The sequence below is a fragment of the Pseudochaenichthys georgianus genome, chromosome 13 (genome assembly GCF_902827115.2).
Source record: "Pseudochaenichthys georgianus chromosome 13, fPseGeo1.2, whole genome shotgun sequence".
NCBI classification, from domain to species: Eukaryota; Metazoa; Chordata; class Actinopteri; order Perciformes; family Channichthyidae; genus Pseudochaenichthys; species Pseudochaenichthys georgianus.
The window spans coordinates 14,045,948-14,066,756 of record NC_047515.1 but is presented as its reverse complement, the minus strand read 5'-3'; the positions used below and the strand labels follow the sequence as shown (position 1 = coordinate 14,066,756).

The 20,809-nt window shown below is 40.9% G+C and overlaps 1 protein-coding gene across 1 annotated transcript in view; it reads right to left on the bottom strand.

The window, feature by feature from the left end:
- Positions 1 to 668: 668 nt before the first annotated feature.
- The window catches only part of nmi (N-myc (and STAT) interactor), a 44,919-nt gene continuing 24,778 nt past the window's right edge, over positions 669 to 20,809 (bottom strand). The window contains exons 7-9 of the mRNA XM_034097304.2: positions 14,524 to 14,710; positions 1,413 to 1,516; positions 669 to 1,188 (exon numbers count right to left, since the gene is read on the bottom strand). Coding sequence (XP_033953195.1) covers positions 997 to 1,188; positions 1,413 to 1,516; positions 14,524 to 14,710 — 483 coding nt within the window. The 3' untranslated portion in view covers positions 669 to 996. The remainder of the gene's footprint in view (positions 1,189 to 1,412; positions 1,517 to 14,523; positions 14,711 to 20,809) is intronic.

Sequence of the window (20,809 nt, the reverse complement as noted above, 5' to 3'; positions counted from 1 at the left end):
AGGTGGAACTAAAGTCCGATTTAAGTGTTGATTACATTTCACATAATTAATCCAAATCTGTAAAGTTACTAAAGGTTTTAAATACATGTAGTGGAGGAAAAGTGGCTACGCTTTAAACTCTAAAATATAGTTACACAAAGACAGACAGACAGACAGACAGACAGACATCTATACATAGAAAGACAGACATACGGACAGACTGTCTTCTGTACTTGTATGTATGAATATAATAATATACGTATATTTGTAACGCAGTCTAAAGGCAAAGACGTAGAACCTTTATTTATGTATTAGAAGGAGGGAAAGGAAACAACATTCCTGCTCAGTGAAAGCGGTGCCTCCCAGCTGCTATACTGTCATTTTGGAAGCATCACAGGTGAATGCTTTGTTAGTGATATTATTTTGCATTCCAATACATGCAATAGCTAGGAATACTTCCTGAATTAGCTTTATGTTTTTTACAAACTTTGATTCATTTGCATTTTTCTTTTTTTAGAAGGTGACCACCTATTGAAAAATACAAATAGTGTGGGTGAGTTTAATCTACTACATGTGTTACATTAAAATTAAAATGTTCTGTTCAGCTCAGATTTTATTTTTGGTTTCTTAAAATGTAGTAAGTGGTCTTGTGTTTCATTGTTGGTCTGAATATGCGTAAGAAAAGAAAAGACTCTTCCACTTTTATTTGCGAAAGTAGGGAAAACCCTTTTTACACACATACAGTCAACATCCAGACTAGGCCTTACTGTAACACAATCTTAACACCCTTCACCATGGGTTATTCGTGTATGATAATATATATTAAATGATTTATTTAAGTGTATACCCTCTATTGAATGCACAGAGATTAAATCACAACATCTTTTCATCCTCAGCAGGAAAACAAAAGAGTCACATTTCCATAATATATTCATATTCAATCATATTGCAAATATGATTTTGTATATCAAACAATCATAAAGACAGATATGTGCGCAACTGTTGCAGATGTAGGAGTTACAGTGGGTCCTCACAGAAGAAGGCCTGCAGAGCCTTCCCCCCCGAGAGGTATCTAATGCTCTCTATCTCCCCGCCGTAGTTACTGGGCTTCTGGAAGTGGATCTCCAGGTGGTCCTGCAGGTCCTCCTCCTCCTCCTTGTCCTCAATGTCCTCCAGTAGGACAGTTCGCTTGGGAGAGCCACAGAAGGTCTAAAAGAATCACAACATGAGTTTGATCATCTTTTTCTCCGTCAGTCAGGTGAGGAGATGCATACTGAAGTTATCTTTTATTTTATCAAATTAGATTTGGTAGTAAATCATGAATCAGAAAATACCTAAAGTTCTACTCTGAAAGGATCAGAGGACAGATTCAGACATGATATGCTGGTGGAGGTGTAGAAACACTGATGGAATGTTCCATAAAACCTGCTCACCTGGAACCTGAGCAGCTGGTAACTGTAAACGGGTCCGACCTGCACCTTCACTTCAGAATCCAGATCCAGTCGGTACCACCCTCTCAGGGCCAGGCCATCAGCAACTACACACACACACACACACACACACACACACACACACACACACACACACACACACACACACACACACACACACACACACACACACACACACACACACACACACACACACACACACACACACACACACACACACACACACACACACACACACACACACACACACACACACACACACACACACACACACACACACACACACACACACACACACACACACAATTACATCAGGTTCAAACGTGACATAATCGTGAAAGTCGACTAAAAATTATCGTGTATATTTGTTTAGCCGCACGCATGAGACTTGCTTTAGAGTTTTGCTCCTCCTACTCTCTCCAATAGCTCTCTCCCTCTCACAGACACCAAAAGACGCACGTATATGTCACACACACTCACCCTCCAATCAACACTGAGAGTTTAACTGGGCCTGGGCTGTGTTTAAAATGCATGCTCCTTTTAAGAAAAATCCGTCACATTGAGTGCTTCCTAAACTAACAACCAAATACCAGCCAGCATTGGAGATCAGCATCCTGGTCAGGGGCGGATCTACGGGGGGGGCAAGGCTCTACAGTGGGGGGGGGGGGGGGGGGCAGCCTAACCCCCCCAGCTGCCCCCCTAACTTTTGTGTCCCTAAAACTGTACTTGTAGAAACAAACCTACAATATGTCCACAAGCTTCTCAAGCAACGAAACAAGCAGTTAATTCATTAAAAGTGAATCATTTTAAATATCATCTTAAGCCTGTTAAAAACGCAGCTACGGGCCTGCATTAAACTGCGGAGCGGCGTTCACACAGACCGCGCCGCGGCTCACACAGCTGCAGAGAGACCGAGCTGTCCCAGCACCTGAGGGTGGATCAGCTTCCCCTGGGAGCATTCCCCCTTCCACTAGTTTAGTTTTTACTAAGGACGAGAGCTTGAAACTAAATATTAATAAAACGCTGCCGTTTGAATCGATAGCTTTAACAGACAGTCGCTGTTTGGGACGTTACGTTACAAAATACTACACAGACAGCGGTAGCTGGGAGATCGATCACTTTATTTGCTAAACTATCCGGTAGCCTACGTAAATTACACATCACAGAAATGAGGCGAGATCAATGAAACCATACATCCTTTACCATCAAACTGGATCCAAACACAGCTGCCTGTGTGTGTTTGATAAATACTTTCTGATTTTATATTTATTATATGCTACTTATTAGCTACATGGCCCTAACCTGTAAAGTTATACAAGCATTTTTCCCAGTGCTTTTCACACGTAGACTCTTGCCGGCCAGAGTAGCTGGAGTGATTCAACAACAACAAGACATATCTGAGAAGTGATCAGGACGAACAGAGAGAGGGAAAGGAAAAGAGAGTTCACTGAAGAGACCAGGAGGGTCAGAGCAGGAGGAAGAGGAGGAGATGAAGACATTAGTGAAGAAGAAGAAGAAATGTATGTGAGGAATAAAGATGATGTGTCAGAAATGGGGCGAAGCCTGCGAGCTAGTTCAGGCAGTCAACTCGAGCACTTATGCTGCATTCATACATAACGCCCCTCTCCAACCAACCAAACAGAGTATCCTTAATATGCCGCTCTATTTAACCTGCCAGATCTCTCTCCATGCATTGCTTGCTGCTGCTGCTATTGCCGCAGCTACCTCTACGTCGTCGCTGCTGCTTGCCTGCCCCACCACCACCCCAGCTTCCACCTGTAGGCTCGGGGGTTAGTTATTTGATCATCACTTATCGTGCTATGTATATCTATGGAGTGATGATGCCCGAGCCTAGTCGCCAAACTCAACTTTATGTTGCTTCTAATAAACATGTTAAAGAAACACGTGAGTTGTCTGACTGAAATTGGGCGAGGGACAGAGGCAGGGATCAGGAGGCAGATGAAACTCCAGCTGGACCACATGGTATGTTTTTATTCTCCTTGCATACATATTCCATATTCCATTCTAGCGACTCTTAGTATTGACAAATATTTATTGAAATGTGTTTGCACAGGTCACCTTTAGCTCTCTTAAGAGTGGGTGATGTTATTTGTGTACTTAATTATAACTAAGTACTCTTACTGTACTTACAGTAAACAGAATTATAGGGTATCTTGAGTATGTTCTGCTGTTTTATACTATGTTAATTTGTTTGTCTGAACGCCTTGTTTCTCTTGTGCATTAAGAACACTTGTGTTAGGGCATGATTTAACAATAAATAGGTTATATATACAGTATAAAATACCACGTACTGTCCGCTCTCCCATGCCACCCTGTCATGATCTCTTGCCCCCCCTTTGCCACCCCATGTAAAATGTTCTAGAACCGCCACTGATCCTGGTCCTCACTGCTTCGTGCAGCTGGCTGACCTCAGTGCGAGGGCTGCATCCGTTTACACAAACTTCCCAAAATGTATTTTAACATGGAGCCCATAACAGGCGCAGTAAACATCGTGGAGGAAATGTTGCCCGTTTCCTCGGTGGAATCGCCATCTTTCCGAAACATATGAGCAAGATACAGGCAACGGGGGGCGGCCGCCATCAGACAGCAGAACTTTTCCAGCTACCTGGACCAGTGTTCTGATGGAAACTGAGCTAAAGAAAACATGATGTTCAAACAAAGAGCAGAAACAGAGGTCTGTGTGCAGGATTGTATTTATCAGATTAAGGATTGGTCTGAGCTGATCTGGGATCAATGAGGTTTAACTTTATATTGTCATTTGTGCTGCATCTCAGGTGATGTTACAGAGTAATCCAAAAGTAATGTAACTAGAAGTTTAATTAATCACTTTCAGCAGTGAGTTATTTAGAAAAGGCATTCCTTTTTTGAGTAACGACACCAACAGTGATGTCCACACTGCATCCACCAAACAATACTATATGTTAGGGAATCATTCTCCTAGACTCCTAGATATCTAACCTTGTTGCCCTTTGACGTGTATGACCAACCCCGACGTCTATTATACTCCCTGGAAATGGGCTGATTCAGCCATTTGTTGTTTTTCCCATTTCTATGACCGGGCAACCCTAGGTCACAGATGGTTTATTGTTGTGGGTACACTGGGACACGGACACTTCCTTCTCGGTGTTTGTGGACTCCAAGGTGTGACATCTTCGAGGCCATAACTGTCAGACGCAAGTGACTCAGTGTTCCCAGCTGTTTAGGCTATCTTCTCAAATATGTTGATTACTCTCTGTGAAACCAGTTAAATGGGCTGACGAGAGAGAGGCGCTCCAGAATTGACGTGGCAACTCTCCCGTGAAGTCAGAACCTCTGGCTCTGTGACTTGTGATGTGAATCCTCCGGCCGAACCTCCTAAATACAGGGTTCTTACACCTTTTCCAAAGTCAAATTCAAGCACTTTTCAAGCATTTTCAAGGTGCATTTTCCAGCTTTTCAAGCATCTTACGGCTGTTGTAAATTACATATTTATATACACATACTCAAATGATTATTTCCCTACCTCACATTAAATCAGATGTTCTTTATGCTATAAACAACCAAATATGTGTTTCGTGATAGCATTCTACAAGAGGATGAAAAATTAAAGAAAATAAAACTAAGTTTAATATTTCAAAATTAGTGACCTGTACGTAGACTGGGCCTCCCATATAACCTGGCTGAGCCGATATACAACAATCAGCCAAATAACTTTTCAATACATTATTGATTAATTGTTGAGGTACTTTTAGGTTGGTAGTGAACGCAAGTCAGAGGTACATGGTGTACTTCTACTCCACTGCAGTTCAGAGGTACATGTGTACTTCTACTCCACTACAGTTCAGAGGTACATGGTGTACTTCTACTTCTCTACAGTTCAGAGGTACATGGTGTACTTCTACTGCACTACAGTTCAGAGGTACATGGTGTACTTCTACTCCACTACAGTTCAGAGGTACATGGTGTACTTCTACTCCACTACAGTTCAGAGGTACATGGTGTACTTCTACTCCTCTACAGTTCAGAGGTACATGGTGTACTTCTACTGCACTACAGTTCAGAGGTACATGGTGTACTTCTACTCCACTACAGTTCAGAGGTACATGGTGTACTTCTACTCCACTACAGTTCAGAGGTACATGGTGTACTTCTACTCCTCTCCAGTTCAGAGGTACATGGTGTACTTCTACTGCACTACAGTTCAGAGGTACATGGTGTACTTCTACTCCACTACAGTTTAGGGTTGCCAGAAACTGACCATGATCATAATCGATTATTCGACCGACCGACCGACCCCCCCCCCCCCCCCCCCCCCGCGGGAGAGAAAGAGAGAAAAAAGAAAGAAAGAAGGAATTCCGTTGTTTTCTTTACTGGAACATGTTTAACAGTACAAACAACAAACAAGCATGTTATCACAACGACGTGGCCTTGAAGTAAAGTTGGTAATGGCCAGCTGTGCTGCGTCTTTCTCTGTAACCTCTTTGGCGTGCTTTGCACTCAAATGCGAACGCATTGTTGAGGTTGAGCTGTGATAGACCAACGTCTTTTCGCAGAGCTTGCATTTAACTTGCTTTGGACTTGTAAGTTCGAAGTAGTTCCACAAGGAGGAACTCTTTTTACCTGCCGCTTTGTTCATCTTTAGTCGCACGTGTGAGGGAGAGGGGGGGGGGCGGGGTCGGTGTGTAGCTGCTGCATTAGCAGTCTGCTCTGCACGCAGGCTTCCTCCAAGTTTACAGTAAAACAAACTGGTGGTGTGACCAATGACCATTTACAATTATTAATACTATTACTATTATTAGCATATATATATTTATATATATTTTGGTTGAAACTAAGCCATAAAAAAAAAATAAAAATAAAAAAAAAATATATAAATAAAATCGATTTTTAAAAATAATATTCGATTATGGAGACTGTAGCGAATATTCGAATAATCGAATAATCGCTGGCATCCCTACTACAGTTCAGAGGTACATGGTGTACTTCTACTCCACTACAGTTCAGAGGTACATGGTGTACTTCTACTCCACTACATGTATTTAACACCTTTAGTTACTTCACAGATGTGGATGAATGATGTGAAATATAATCAAGTGTTAAATCAGACTTTAGTTCCACCTGGAGTAAATCCACCAGCTACCCTGCAGAATACAAAGTCATTCAAACTAGCTGCACCTTTACCAGCTTTGAGAACACTTTCATGATCAATCATTATAAAACATATCATATATATTATTCTGAAATGGATCAATCTGCACAACAACTACTTTTACTGTCTTTCACTATATTTTGATGAGAATACTTTTCTATTTGCACTTGAGGAACATTTTTGAATGCAGGACTTTTACTGTAACAGAGTATTCCTACACTCTGGTACTTCTACTTTTACTAAGTACATGATCTGAGTACTTCTACTTTTACTCAAGTACAAGACCTGAGTACTTCTACTTTTACTCAAATACAAGACCTGAGTACTTCTACTTTTACTCAAGTACACGATCTGAGTACTTCTACTTTTACTCAAGTACAAGATCTGAGTACTTCTACTTTTACTAAGTACAAGATCTGAGTACTTCTACTTTTACTCAAGTACAATATCTGAGTACTTCTACTTTTACTCAAGTACAAGATCTGAGTACTTATCCACCTCTGGTAGTGTATTAGCCTGGATTGTAGCCACAAAATCACAGAGCTGCATAAAAATAAACTCACAATGGTAACAAATGGAAAATAATATTTACTAATGTGTAAATGATTTTAGGTAATGTTGACTACTCAAGACTCCTGACTTATACATCTCCAAAGGAAGACTGTGTTCATTCTACAATTACATGGGATTAAAACAAAATGTAGTTTTAATTGTATAATACTTACATGTTATATAAAAGACAGTTTGTTTTTATCTGTTTTCAAATAAACAAAGTCTTGGCTTTCAGAATATTAAACTTGTTTCGGCAAATTCAGATGATAAATACAACTTTGAAGCTTCGGCATAATTACATGCAGAGAACGGAGTAGTGTAACGTCACAGCAGGCATAACAACAGCCGGTGTTTCTTGTGAGTGTTTCCCCGGTACACAAAGGCAAAAATACACAAACACACTCGCGAGCTTCCCCCAGACCAGTAATACAAACGAAAATGTGTCTTCGGGTCAATGCGACTGATTTCAATAGAGCAAGTCACATTTGGTTTAGGCACGAAACATACCACCAGTAGAAATACATTGCTTTCAAAATCGCTCTGTCGAATCAATAGATTATATTTCATGACTATAACACGAAATGCCGTGAGTGCTTCATCCTCTGAACACCACACGATGGCGACTGTACCATAGGTACACATACCATAGGTACGCTCCTCTGAAATGATTGTCCCCTGCAATTATTATTATCCCTCAATCGAGTTCGCTATTCTGCTTGCTAACGTTAGCTTAAACAAACGTAACATGCAACGTTAGCCTAATCTAAAACGCTGTACTACTGCGTACCTTTCATGTGGCTCATCAGCGCAGACTCTCCCATCGTTATTTGTTGCACACTTTGCAGGAGGCTACTCGTGGGCTTGACCCTCGTCTTAGCCATGGCTTGTATTTGTCTTCTGCTAGCCAACGCTCGTTGAAATGGCAACCTCCTGGCACACAGTCATCTATCACTCTCATCAGAATGCCCAGGTCACACGTAACACAAACACTTGCAGGTCGCGCGCATAGCGCGGGAACGCCGCAGCGGAGCTGTTTTATGTAGAAGCGAAGCAATTCTTTTCTTTTAATCTAAAAAGCGAACTATTCAGTCAGACAGCAATTTATTGTAAAAGTAAAGCATTTACATTTTCAAGCACCATTCCCAAAATTCAAGCACTTTCCCAACCTTGAAAACACCACGTCAAATTTCAAGCATTTTCAAGGATTTCAAGCACCCGTACGAACCCTGTAAATAAACCATCAGTGTTTGACATCAAAGCTCCAGCTCATCCCATGTCTCTTTCATGAGTCGGTGACTCCCACTGCATTGCTACACATAAGTTTCCCCCACACTATATACTGTACATTTCTCTACCTCCCCAACAAGGAGATCCAGTGCTGGGTGAAAAGTATTTTTAAGCTGTCTTTGTGCAGTCAGTCTTAATCAGTGTTTCTCAAACTTTTTCATACCAAGGACCACTTAACCAATAAAAAAACACTCGTGGACCACCTAACTCCACACATATCCAAAATCACATCGTTTTTCTAGAACAGATTACAAATCGCCTGAAAATGGTACAAACAAGTGGCAACTAGGGTTGGGTATCGTTTGAATTTCCACGATTCTGATTCCGATTCTTAATGGTTCTCAATTCCGATTCTTTGAGGGGTAGGGTAAAAAAAATGATTAAGTTCTTGGTGAGAAAAACAAGCATATCTGCCTTCTCAGGCATACCGGGAAGAAATGTTTGAACATTTTAAAGTAAAATGCTTCAATCTGGTGCACTTTAAGCAGAATTACTAGAGACTAGATCTAGGGCGTACAACTCTAAACACCCATATGAAAAAGATCGGTTTACATTTTAATAATCAAATAAGTATGTGAGCATAACCAATAACCCATAGCCAATAACAAATACATGTAACGTATTTTATTTGTGTTGTTCATTCATATCTTATTTTACTATTTTATTTATGCATATTTTTTTATCTCTCCAGTTTAAAACGATATGTCTGGTTTACTGTCCTCAGTGTTGGGAAAGTTCACTTTCTACATGAACTAGTTCAGTTCACAGTTCACACATTTTAAAATGAACTAGTTCAGTTCATAGTTCATAATTCAAAATGTTGAACTAAAGTTCATGGTTTCAAAAATGAACTAATTTATAGTTTATAGTTATTTTTTCAATACGTTGCTGCGAGCTATTATTTGTCTCCTGTACGATGTTAATGGGATTTGGGTAGGTAGTGGATCTGTTTTGGCTCTCTTTTTATTCGCCACTCAGTACTGAGTCAGTACTGACTTTAACGTAAAACTCTTTTAAATGCTCATACGCCGACGCCGTAGAGCAGGGGTGGGGAACCTTTTTTCCTACAATATCCTCAGAGGGCCGTACAAGTTATTGACCTCTGCTTATAAAAACTAAAATCCCAGCCCATTCATTTCATTCTGTGCAAAGAAAAAGCAACCTCTTAATCCAGATATCTCACCATGACTCGCGTATGCATGCACGTGCACGGTGTGGCGTGACCACCAAAACAGAAAGATATGGACACAAGAAGTGTGCAAATGTATTTAGTTTCCTATCCATGTGAACATGATTTAATTGGGGGGGGGGGCGCCTAACCTCCTCTAGGGGGGTCCCCCCCGGACCCCCCTAGAGGAGGTTAGGCGCATTTAGGCACATGCCCCCCGCATGCTCCACTGGGAAGATTTTTTTTTAAATGTTGAAGTTAAAAGCATCAATCTGGTGCACTTTGAGAGCAACATTAGGAGATCTATGGACACATCTCTCAACACCCAAACACAACTGTAAGCAGATTTTCTTTTAATTTATGGATATTTGACAAATCACTCCCCTTTCAAACTGTATTCTTCTTTATTAATAACTGTCATATAGTATTTTATACCTGTTTACTTTATTCTCTTATTTTTTTTATAACTATAATGATCATATAAAGATGTGCCTTTACCTCACTGGTTGTCGAAAAAGCTTCTTATATTCGTTAGCATAGCTAGCTAACCAGATGCTAATGATAACAACACAGTTATTGACTGTCTGATCAGTATGACAGATGAGCAGATCGCCACTGGGCTTTCAACTAAAGACACAGACACGCAGAAACTACGGCAAGTGTATGGACCTATCGGTACTGCAATTTCTGAAGTGCTGGTGTGGCGTTCTGGTGCTCTCCGTCAGAACTGCAGCCTCGCTTGTTTAATTTTTTTGCGGTCTAGATTTCTTTCATTTTTTTATTTTTTGCCTGTGTTTATAAATTACCTCGAGGGCCGTACCAAATTGTCTCGCGGGCCGTATACGGCCCGGAGGCCGGAGGTTCCCCACCCCTGCCGTAGAGTCTCACTCTGAGCGAGTGCTGCTGCAGCTGCTCTCGGCTTTGTCCATACTAATTCATTCATTCATTCAATGCTCGCCGGTTCCGCGGTTCCACATTGTTTGTTGTGAGGAGTCCGATATATTTAGTATATTTATATTTTAGTGCGACAGCCAGGGGTGACAGGCGCGTACGCTTCACAGGCAGCTTGCTGTTGCCAGATTGGGTGGTTTTCCGCATTATTTTGAAGCCTGTTTACGGTGTGCTTTAACTGGGTTTTCGGCTGAAAGGCATATGAAATCTGGCACACTTTTGAACGCCGTTATAATACAGTGCTGAGAATGAACGCACTTTTGAACGCCGTTATACAGCGCTGTGAATGGACGCGTTCTCAATTACGTTCATCTAGCGGAAATACAGTACGTTCAGTTCACGTTCGCCGAAAATATGAACGCGTTCATGAACGATCGTTCATTGAACGCGTTCAGGTACATCACTGACTGTCCTATAGTATACATTGGAATGATTTCAAACCTGTTTTATCCCAATAATTATAAAAGAGTGCCTTGGAAATATGTGTTTACGTAAATTGTGATCAAAACGTTTGAGACCCACTGAGATAACTTAGACTGAAGTGAACTATCTAAACACTGAGTCCTTTACCTCACTGAGCTGTAGTTATCAGCCTCAGTCTGACTGGAGAGGACTCTCCCTCCACATTATTGTAGAAACATCTTCTTCTTCCGTTAGAGCAGCTAGCACCAGATGCTAATAACAACAGCGCCGGTTCCAGTGCACCCTCCCTCTCTCCCTCGCTCACTCGCACTTTGGCTGTGAGCTGCGGGCGCCAGATAAGCCAACATCCCCCATTTTCATCACTTGCAGCGCCCATCGTACAGGGCGAATGAAACGTGTAACCGGGGTGAAAAGGGTGTTACATTTACTTAATTATGAATGTTGTTACATCAAGGCCGAAAATTAGGATGAGCACCAACGGTCAAAACATTTGTTTTCCCTCCCAGAGCTGTCAGCGCAGCACCTCCCAGATCTGGGCCCTAGGCGAACATCTATAACGCCAGTGCAACGGGTCGGCCCTGGTCTCAGGTTACAATGTAGGAAGTGTGGGTACAACACTACATTTCCCGCCCTGCCGCAGTCATGCAGTAGGCTACGGAGAGCGGCGAGAAACATTTCCTCAGGCATCGAAAAGCGGAACCGAAATTTACATTTCTAAATGATGCCGTTGGAATCGAAATGTTGGAACCGGTTCCGAACCGGAACCGGTTCTCGGTACCCAACCCTAGTAGCAACATGTGTGATGAAGGTGTTGCGCTGTGTCATGCACTTACATTGTCATACACTTACATTTATTTATTTAAAATGTGAAATGTTACCAATATACTCACGGACCACTAGGGGGCGCTCACGGACCACCAGTGGTCTGCGGACCACACTTTGAGAAACACTGGTCTAAATGAAGATTCATATGGGGCGTTTCACTGACGATTTATAGGCCATCATGGGCGTGACCAAAAGCTGCTCCGTATTTCAAGTTGATTGTATTTTATAAAAGGGAACCCGCGTAGGACGTGTAAGCATTCCGGTTTTTCCTGTCGGTACAAAAGCTTTTCAGGTGAATCCTATCTGCGAAGCTTGTCTTATTTTGTAGAACGCAGTTAAAGTCGCCAAAAAACAGGAAGTTACTTTTTAGGGCTTAAGATTTCACGCACACGTTCGAAACTTGCCACACTAAAAGTAATAAATGTAGTTAACTGATTTGGTTGTTGTGTTTCAGTGTGGCAATGTGGCTCAATCACAACCTCACCAAACTTTGACGAAAGCTAGCCTCTCTGTATATTTCACTAGATGTACAGTATTTAAAAAGGCAGATGCAGCACAGTGAGACTCTAAGAGCAGGGCCATTGTCTAAAACCAGCGGCGTGGGGCAAACACGCGGGGGCAAAAAGACACAGTTTCGTGAATATTGTTGTGTTTGCCCCCGCCGGCGGCGGCAATCGGGTTTAACAGGCTAACTATATCCAGAATATGTTTGTTTGAATCCAGGCTAGAAACATGTTTATTTCTGCTGTAAAGTTGGGCATTTTAACATGGGGGTCTATGGAAATTGCTCCTTTCTGCATCCATCCCCTATCGGCCAATAGATTAATTGCAGTTTGAGGCACTTCCTTATGGGCTTCCCGGCTCTTCCCCCGGAGTTTGCCACTTGGTTCGAAACCAACGTTCTTGAGATCATGGAGATCAAAAGTTATTAAAAGCTTTCTGGCAACCATTTTCAGAAAGTGTGTGTGTGTGTGTGTGTGTGTGTGTGTGTGTGTGTGTGTGTGTGTGTGTGTGTGTGTGTGTGTGTGTGTGTGTGTGTGTGTGTGTGTGTGTGTGTGTGTGTGTGTGTGTGTGTGTGTGTGTGCATTTGTTTATGATAGTATCGTTCATTCCGGTGCACTCCGGTAGGACTATAGCACATCGAGATTAAGATTAAACGAATTTCTTTCACTTGGGAATACACATGATTTGTGTAAAATACTGTTCGTGGTAAAATACTGTTCGTGGTAACACACCGAACACGCACACACAGAGCTGAACACACACACACACACACACACACACACACACACACACACACACACACACACACACACACACACACACACACACACACACACACACACACACACACACACACACACACACACACACACACACACACACACACACACACACACACACACACACACACACACACACACACACACACACACACACACACACACACACACACCGGTGACAGGACAAGTCCTTCATAAAACGAGGGGAATGCTCTGGTAGTTCGATGTGTGTAGAGGTGTGTGTGGTTGAACGTAGCAGCCTCGATCTCTATTCAGCGGTTCTGCTGCCCACAGCTGTTTTATAGAAGGAAAACCTCCTTCACTTTATCACGGACAGGAATCCCTCAAGTTTTTTTTTTGGGTCTTAATAGTGAAGTATAATTGCTTTTCACTTTTCTGTTGCTAGATTGCAAGGAGATTACAAATAACCCTTTAAAATGGAATGGTTAGGATATTTGAAAAGGTATATTTTCAAATAGACATCAATTAATTCCAGTTTATTGTAACTATATTATGATTCTGAAATTGGATACAGATACAAAGAAGTGTTCGGGTTCGGTAGGGTGTAGTTCTGGGCATCATGGATATAATAATTCCATGATAGGTATGGAAAGGAATATACAAATATTGAGATGTATATTGTGTATAACGATATAGCCGAAGATATTGAGATCCCAGCCCTGATTGAAAATTGTCTGAATGTGACAAACATCTTTTAAGATAAATGTTAAATACACTGCAATTATACAGCTCTTTTTTACGTTTTGCAACCACTCAAAGACAACACATATTTAAACTTGCTACCAATGGATGCTAACATTAGAGTGGAATGCTACGTTTAATGAAGGGGGTAGGCTTCATGGTTTACCATATAAGTATAAATTACTACAGACTAAGCATAGCAAACAGTTGCTCAGGACTCTCTGATTAAGGAAACATGTGCACTCATATTATTCCACAGAAAGAAGTCTGTTCAAATTGACATGCATTTTGGCCAGAGTGGAATAGTTTCTGAATATTATTTGTTATATTTATGGGAAGCACAGAACGTTGCATTTATTCCGGCTGAACTGAAAACAGCGGTAAAGAGGTTAAAGACACAGTGAGCGGTAAGAACCCCCTCTCTCTTCAGGACTGTGAATATCCTGTTTCCCTTCTCCGACTTCATCCTTTCTTTTTTAACTGTTCTTGACTCTCCTTGCTTAAATAATATGTTAACCAACTTTTTAAGTTAGACCTTTAATGAGTTACTGTTTTTACTCAGATGGAAATAAATGGCAGCATTAGTACGCGTTTTGGAATGATTCATTTGGTATGAGAAAAATGTGACCTGTGCCGACCTGTCTCAGTGTAACAGCTGTCCGTGTCGAGAGCTTCTGAGTGTAAACCAAGATTTCACATGCAGATGTTGAGCAGGACACCATTATCTTAGTAAATGTGGCAGGAGAGACGTACCTCCAGGGTGGAGAAAGGTGATCTGTCCTGACCCAGTGTTCTTATCGTATTTCACCCTCTCCACCTCGCCCCCCCCTCTGCTGGGCCTGCAGAAACTCAGCCCAAGTCGGTCTTTCATTCTGTCCTCTGGCATGGAAGTGGGGATGTTGTGAACCTTGACCTCCTTTCTGGAAACATCGAGGATCACCTACATGGATGACAGTTCCAAACAATTAGGGGAGTCTTTAATGGACACTGCAAAGAATACTTGTCACTACAAGCGTATAGACCGTCTGTGGTTTGAACATACAGTGATAACCAGGATTGGGAGGATTACTTCAAAAAATCCAATCCGTTACAATTACTATTAAAAAATGTAATAAGTAACCTATAATTATCACAATATAAAAGTAATGTAACTTGAATACTTCCGGTTCATTTACGATTACCTCATGATCATATGCAATAAAAATAACAAGATAAAATAAATATCAATAAGATGTTTTTAACGTAAGTGTATTGTGTAAGACAACATAACCTAGAGAAGTAGAAACCAAGATATTTAGGATAACAAATGTGTCCTCTAATAGGATAGGCCTAAAGAATAGTATAGTTAACAAATGCTGATTTCGTTTAAAGGTCCCATGTCATGGCCATTTCTACTGATCATAATTCCATTGTTGAGGTCTTCTAGAATAGATGTATATTGTGCAATGTTCCAAACTCACATTGGTTTCTCATACAGCATCTCTGTATAGTATGTGTATTCACTCTCTGTCCTAAACGGCTTGTTGGAGCTCCTGCCCCCCCCCTCCCTGTGAGCCCACTGTGCTCTGATTGGTCAGCTCGCCCACTCTGTTCTGATGAGTCTACCACGTTGCAGCGGAACATCAGTGATTATGTGTTACAATGGCGTTAGCAACCAGAAAAGGACACCAGTAATGACAAACAGATGAGAATGTTGCGTGGGGTCTGGGTGCCGTGTTGGCGGGACGTTGCGTGTCTCGCTGCTGCGAGGAGCGGGTTCATATCCTGCTTGCTGCGTGGGATCTGCGAGATAGCGAAACATCGCGAATGGCAACACACTCTCACTCCATAATCGTCCAGGAGCAACGTTTGGTCAGGGTCCCGAGGCGTGCAGTTGTGACGCTCCTAGGCTCTTTCAGCGTCATAAAGGGACGCAAATAGCTTTCAACTGATTGCAATGTATTCCCATCTGCGGCGGGATTTGACGCTCATGGAAGCACGGCATTCGTTTGTGTCGGCTGCCCTTAAAGGCAATGTGAGCGTCCATTCCCATTGGATAACGGAGAATTGTACACCCGGAAGTAAGTATTCCCCTTACTGTCGATTGATTTTACAGTGATATCTGCACTACTCATCGACTAAAAAACACCAGAATATCCTTGTTAATTACACAACATTGATTGGTTTAAATTGTGTACAATGCTTTTGTATTTTTCCCCTTCGATTCGGAGAAAAAAATATTTTTTCGGAGCAAAGAATGGCAGAAGACACGACACTACCCAGAATCCCCAGCTATCGTTTAGGACTACACCATGTGCTCTGTTTGACAAACCCCGTTTTTTCCACCATTCATTCCAATGGCTGGCGTCTATGTCACGTGATCTTCAAATTTCTCCCTGCAGAAAAAAAGAACATGGCCGAACTTCGTTTTATTCTCGGTGGAAAATGCCTATTTTAAAGTTAGTTTGGCCATTAAAATGCGTTTTGATGCCATTTGATGCGAGAAATATGAGTTGTTATTTCAGATTATGTGTGCAGTGGATGTACATGATCTTTAGTTTGCTAGTTATTACGAAGATTACTTCAGGAAATTGCGTCCATAGAACGTTTTCATTGTTACCAAGGTGGTTGCTAGGGACGCTGCTATCGATATTATTTCTGTTATGTTGTGTAACTGTTTAATGGTGTTATCTTTATTGCTACCCCCTTCCCCGTCAATGTATAGTGTTGGTCCACAGCGCAAACGTATTAGTTTAACAAAATCCGCATCTAAAGATACGTTATTTTCCCCTGTGCAATTCCAGTCTCACATCTCACAGCACATCGTCATTAACAAATACCGGAAACAGAATAAAATAATACTTTATTCCGAGTGTGCTTGCTTTTCTCTTTGAAAGTCATCACATAACGGCATTGTAATACACGGTTCGGCTGCATTAAATATTACATATCTGCCGTAGTTCTGTATTTATAGAGCCCTGATGAGAAGACTTCTAGACAAACAGGAAGAACTGAAAACGTGACGTGAATCATAAATATATCAGCCATTAAACAACATCTTACATTTCTTTTCACACAATACGTCTCCTTGCAGTATCAACACTAATTCGGCTGACTTTTATATTTGATCCAATTGGTAGATAGGCTGTATTTACACCATAAAGGTGCACCGCTGATATAAAGGGACACCTAGTGGTTAAAGCATGTTATTGAATTTCATTATTTTTATTATTAGATATTAATAGGATCCCTATAAAGTATATTCATTACTCGTTATTCTCTACTAATAGTTAATTAAAGACTATATAATGACTATTTTGCACATCCCTTTCAAGATTTTCTAAGGTTTATTGACATATCATATAGGCCTACACAACTATGGTGTAGTTATGCATTGAATGAAAAACTTGGGTCGCAGGTTCCTCAATAGTGCATTACAAGACATCTATCAATATGTGTGCATACCTCCAGCAATGTTAACTATGTTGAAACACTTATTTTAACTGTAACTGTAACTGTATGTATTATACTCTTATAAGATGTATGTAGATATTTCATCTCCGGCCTTGTCAGGTATTGAACAATCAATAAATAAAGAACACAGAATTGTTAAATATAAAACACAGAATTTGTGTGATTATACTAAATGATGTAAATAAACACCACTGCATATTTACAACTGTTACACATGCTGATGTAACGCAAATGTTTCCAACTTGGGATCAATAAAGTATATCTTATCTTAAGCTGATCGATGGCTACTGCCATATTTGCAAAATGTGCCTCTGAACCTTGACAAGTGCATGTTTCAGGCTTATCAATTAATGTAATGTAATGTTATCAATGAACAACAGGAGGGGTCACAGACATAAGACCAGCTGTTAAATAAAGCTCTTCTGACCTTAGCTGGCATGTGGGTATATATATTAATGCTGCCCATTATGGGCACAATCAATTTTCACCCATTTATTAATTATATGTTTTACATTTGAGTGTTTCCTATCCCCTAAACCTCCAGGGATGTACACAGTTTAATACTGGCAACTTATTATTATTGGAAATACGAAAACGTCTTTTAAAACTACAACTCCCAGTAGAGACGTGCCATAGATAGAGAACATGTTGCGAAACACAATAGCCAGCATGTGTAGTTCTGGGGACGGGGTGGGGGAGGGGGGGACGCGGTGGACCCGTTCAAATCCAGTTTTGGACAGTCTGCCGTGGTTCCATCCCATTTCAAGTGCTGTCTGACCCTCGGCGTAACCCTCGGAGCACACTCTCCAATCACAGAGCTTGAGGACTATCACGGGGTTTGTCAAGCGAAGCGGAGAGAATACTTACTTCCCGGTGTAATATTCTGTAAAGCAAATGAGCTGCTCCGACCCTCGGTCCTGACGGACCCCAACTTGTGTTTATCAATCAAACAAATAAATAAACACAAGGATAATTATGTGTTATTGTTGAGTAAATGGAGAATTGCACAGGGGAAAATAACGTGCCACAACGGATTTTGTTAAACTAATACGTATGCGCTGTGGACCAACACTATAAATTGACTGGGAAGGGGGTAGCAATAAAGATAACACCATTAAACAGTTACACAACATAACATAAATAATATCGATAGCAGTGTCCCTAGCAACAAGTAACAAGTAGTTAATAATAATAAAAGACATTAAGAAAAAGGCATTTTAAACAGTCATTAAAAAGCAACACAATCTACCTGCATTACATTACTCTAAACGTGTAATAACGTGCTTTAACCAGTAGGTGGTTTGGGTTAAAAAGCTGTCAAGTTTACTGTGTTAACAAAATAAAATATACTGCTGTTTCTGGTTTAGTTTACGACGGATATATTTAGTTATTGTTTTGATATTTGTAACACAAAAGCGATGGAAAAAACCCACAGCAACACAGAAAAGATGGTCTTAACATGACCCAGCGGTCTAGTAGTTAATAAAAAACAATAACATTAAAACAAAATATTACTACTAACTGAAGAGTTTATCACCGGCCACTAGAGGGCAGCGTCACTGCTGTCGCTGTCCGGATATGCCGTGCTCTGACCCGGCAGTGCCGAGCGGCATTTTAGTTAAGGCGAGACACGGCAGGCAAAAACATCGTTTTTCAAGTACTGGTAAATTTTGAGATTTTGTGCTATTTTGATTCTATAACATGTTTTCTTTCAGGCTTTTGGAAGGAAAACGTACAAAATACACATTTAAGTGTTTATTTGACTATAGTTTGTCTATTTGCATCTGTAGATTTCTCCTAAATTCACCAAAAGTTAGCATTCTAACGTAACATAAAGTACCGCGACCGCTGTGTGCACCATGTCAACAGAGATATCGCTGGAAAGCTCTGTCTCTCTTGCACAATCTCATCGGATCCAAATATGGTCATTTCCTTTGTATCAGCAACCAATCGTGAAAGCACAAAGGGGTCTTAAACCAAGAAACGAAATCTCATTGGCTGGTGTCAATTTCTGACAACGTGATTCGTTCAGATGCGTCACGTGGTGTGCTAAAACACTTCCTGCTTAGCTTTCCGCTAGAAATTGAAATCTCAAAATGGCAAAAGAACGGCGAAAAAAACGTTAACAGAGAAGGCGACAACAATTGTCACTTGCACGAAGCAAGGTTATACAAAAAACAAATGACCCCGAACATGAAATACCTTCACGGAGTGCGTCGATGTGCAAGCTATCATCCAAAGAACAGGAGGGTTTAGCTAGCGCCTCACTGCAATCTTTAAAGGTCGTTTTCTCAAAATGAGTTTTTTCTCCTACTCTGTGTTCGAAATGTCCACTTCAGTAGCACGTAGAGACACCAAACCTTCCAGTTATATTCCTAAAAAAAACATGGCGAAAATGGATATTTTAGGGCAGTATTTTCTGATTTATGGAGTGATAAAAAGAGATATCCAATATCCCTTCTGTAAAAGCCTTAGATACTAATATGAATACAAAATGAAACAATAATTTTGAACCTGGCTTTATCCAAAGTTCAGATTTCGATTCCTGAAATGTGTTAAAATTAGGGCTGTCAGTCGATTAAAATATTTAATCGCGATTAATCGCATGATTGTCCATAGTTAATCGCGATTAATCGCAAATTAATCGCACATTTTTTATCTGTTCTAAATGTACCTTAGAGGAATATTTTTCAAGTTTTTAATACTCTTATCAACATATGAGTGGACAAATATGCTTTATGCTAATGTTTATTATCATTTGAACAATGACAAATATTCTCATGAATATTAAACACAACAACCTCTGAACATTACAAATATTCGCCTCAATTCAACCTGGAACCTCTCTCATACAATACAAATAGTGTGTGTGTGTGTGTGTGTGTGTGTGTGTGTGTGTGTGTGTGTGTGTGTGTGTGTGTGTGTGTGTGTGTGTGTGTGTGTGTGTGTGTGTGTGTGTGTGTGCGCGCGCTCGCTCGGGCCACACAAACACACACCCTCCCGGTCCTCCCGATGGCCAGTCGGTGCCTGCCGGTGAGCGTGGAAGTGTGGTCTGCTGCAAGCGGGCGGCAGGAGCGGGGCTGTCAGCATCAGCTTGTAGATGGTATTTTAAACTCGATGCGCTCTGAAACTACGGGGCGGCCGAGGAAAAAAAATACACATGCGTTAATCGCGTTAAAATGATTAGTGGCGTTAATTTTTTTTTTGCGTTAACGCGTTAACTTGACAGCCCTAGTTAAAATATGTGCATATTTAATGAGAGAATGGCTCATTTGCATATTTAAACAATTGCCTTATTGTAAGTAATTAACTGGATACATTTCTAGCTGATACCTTTAAGTTAAAAAAAAGTACCCTATTCACCTGGGGTGTCTCGCCTTAAAACATTGTTCATTCACTCCGCCTCGAGTTGAGACGTTCATCCACTCATTCATGTAAGATTGTTTCCACTATTGTTTGGTGTGTCTATACTCTGTGTCGTTGAATATATGTGTATTGGTCATGACATGCATGGATGTAGTACTTTGCTTTTCTTGCTGCATTGCTCTGTTTCAAGGTGTCGTCATCCTTGTCATTAAATTACCAA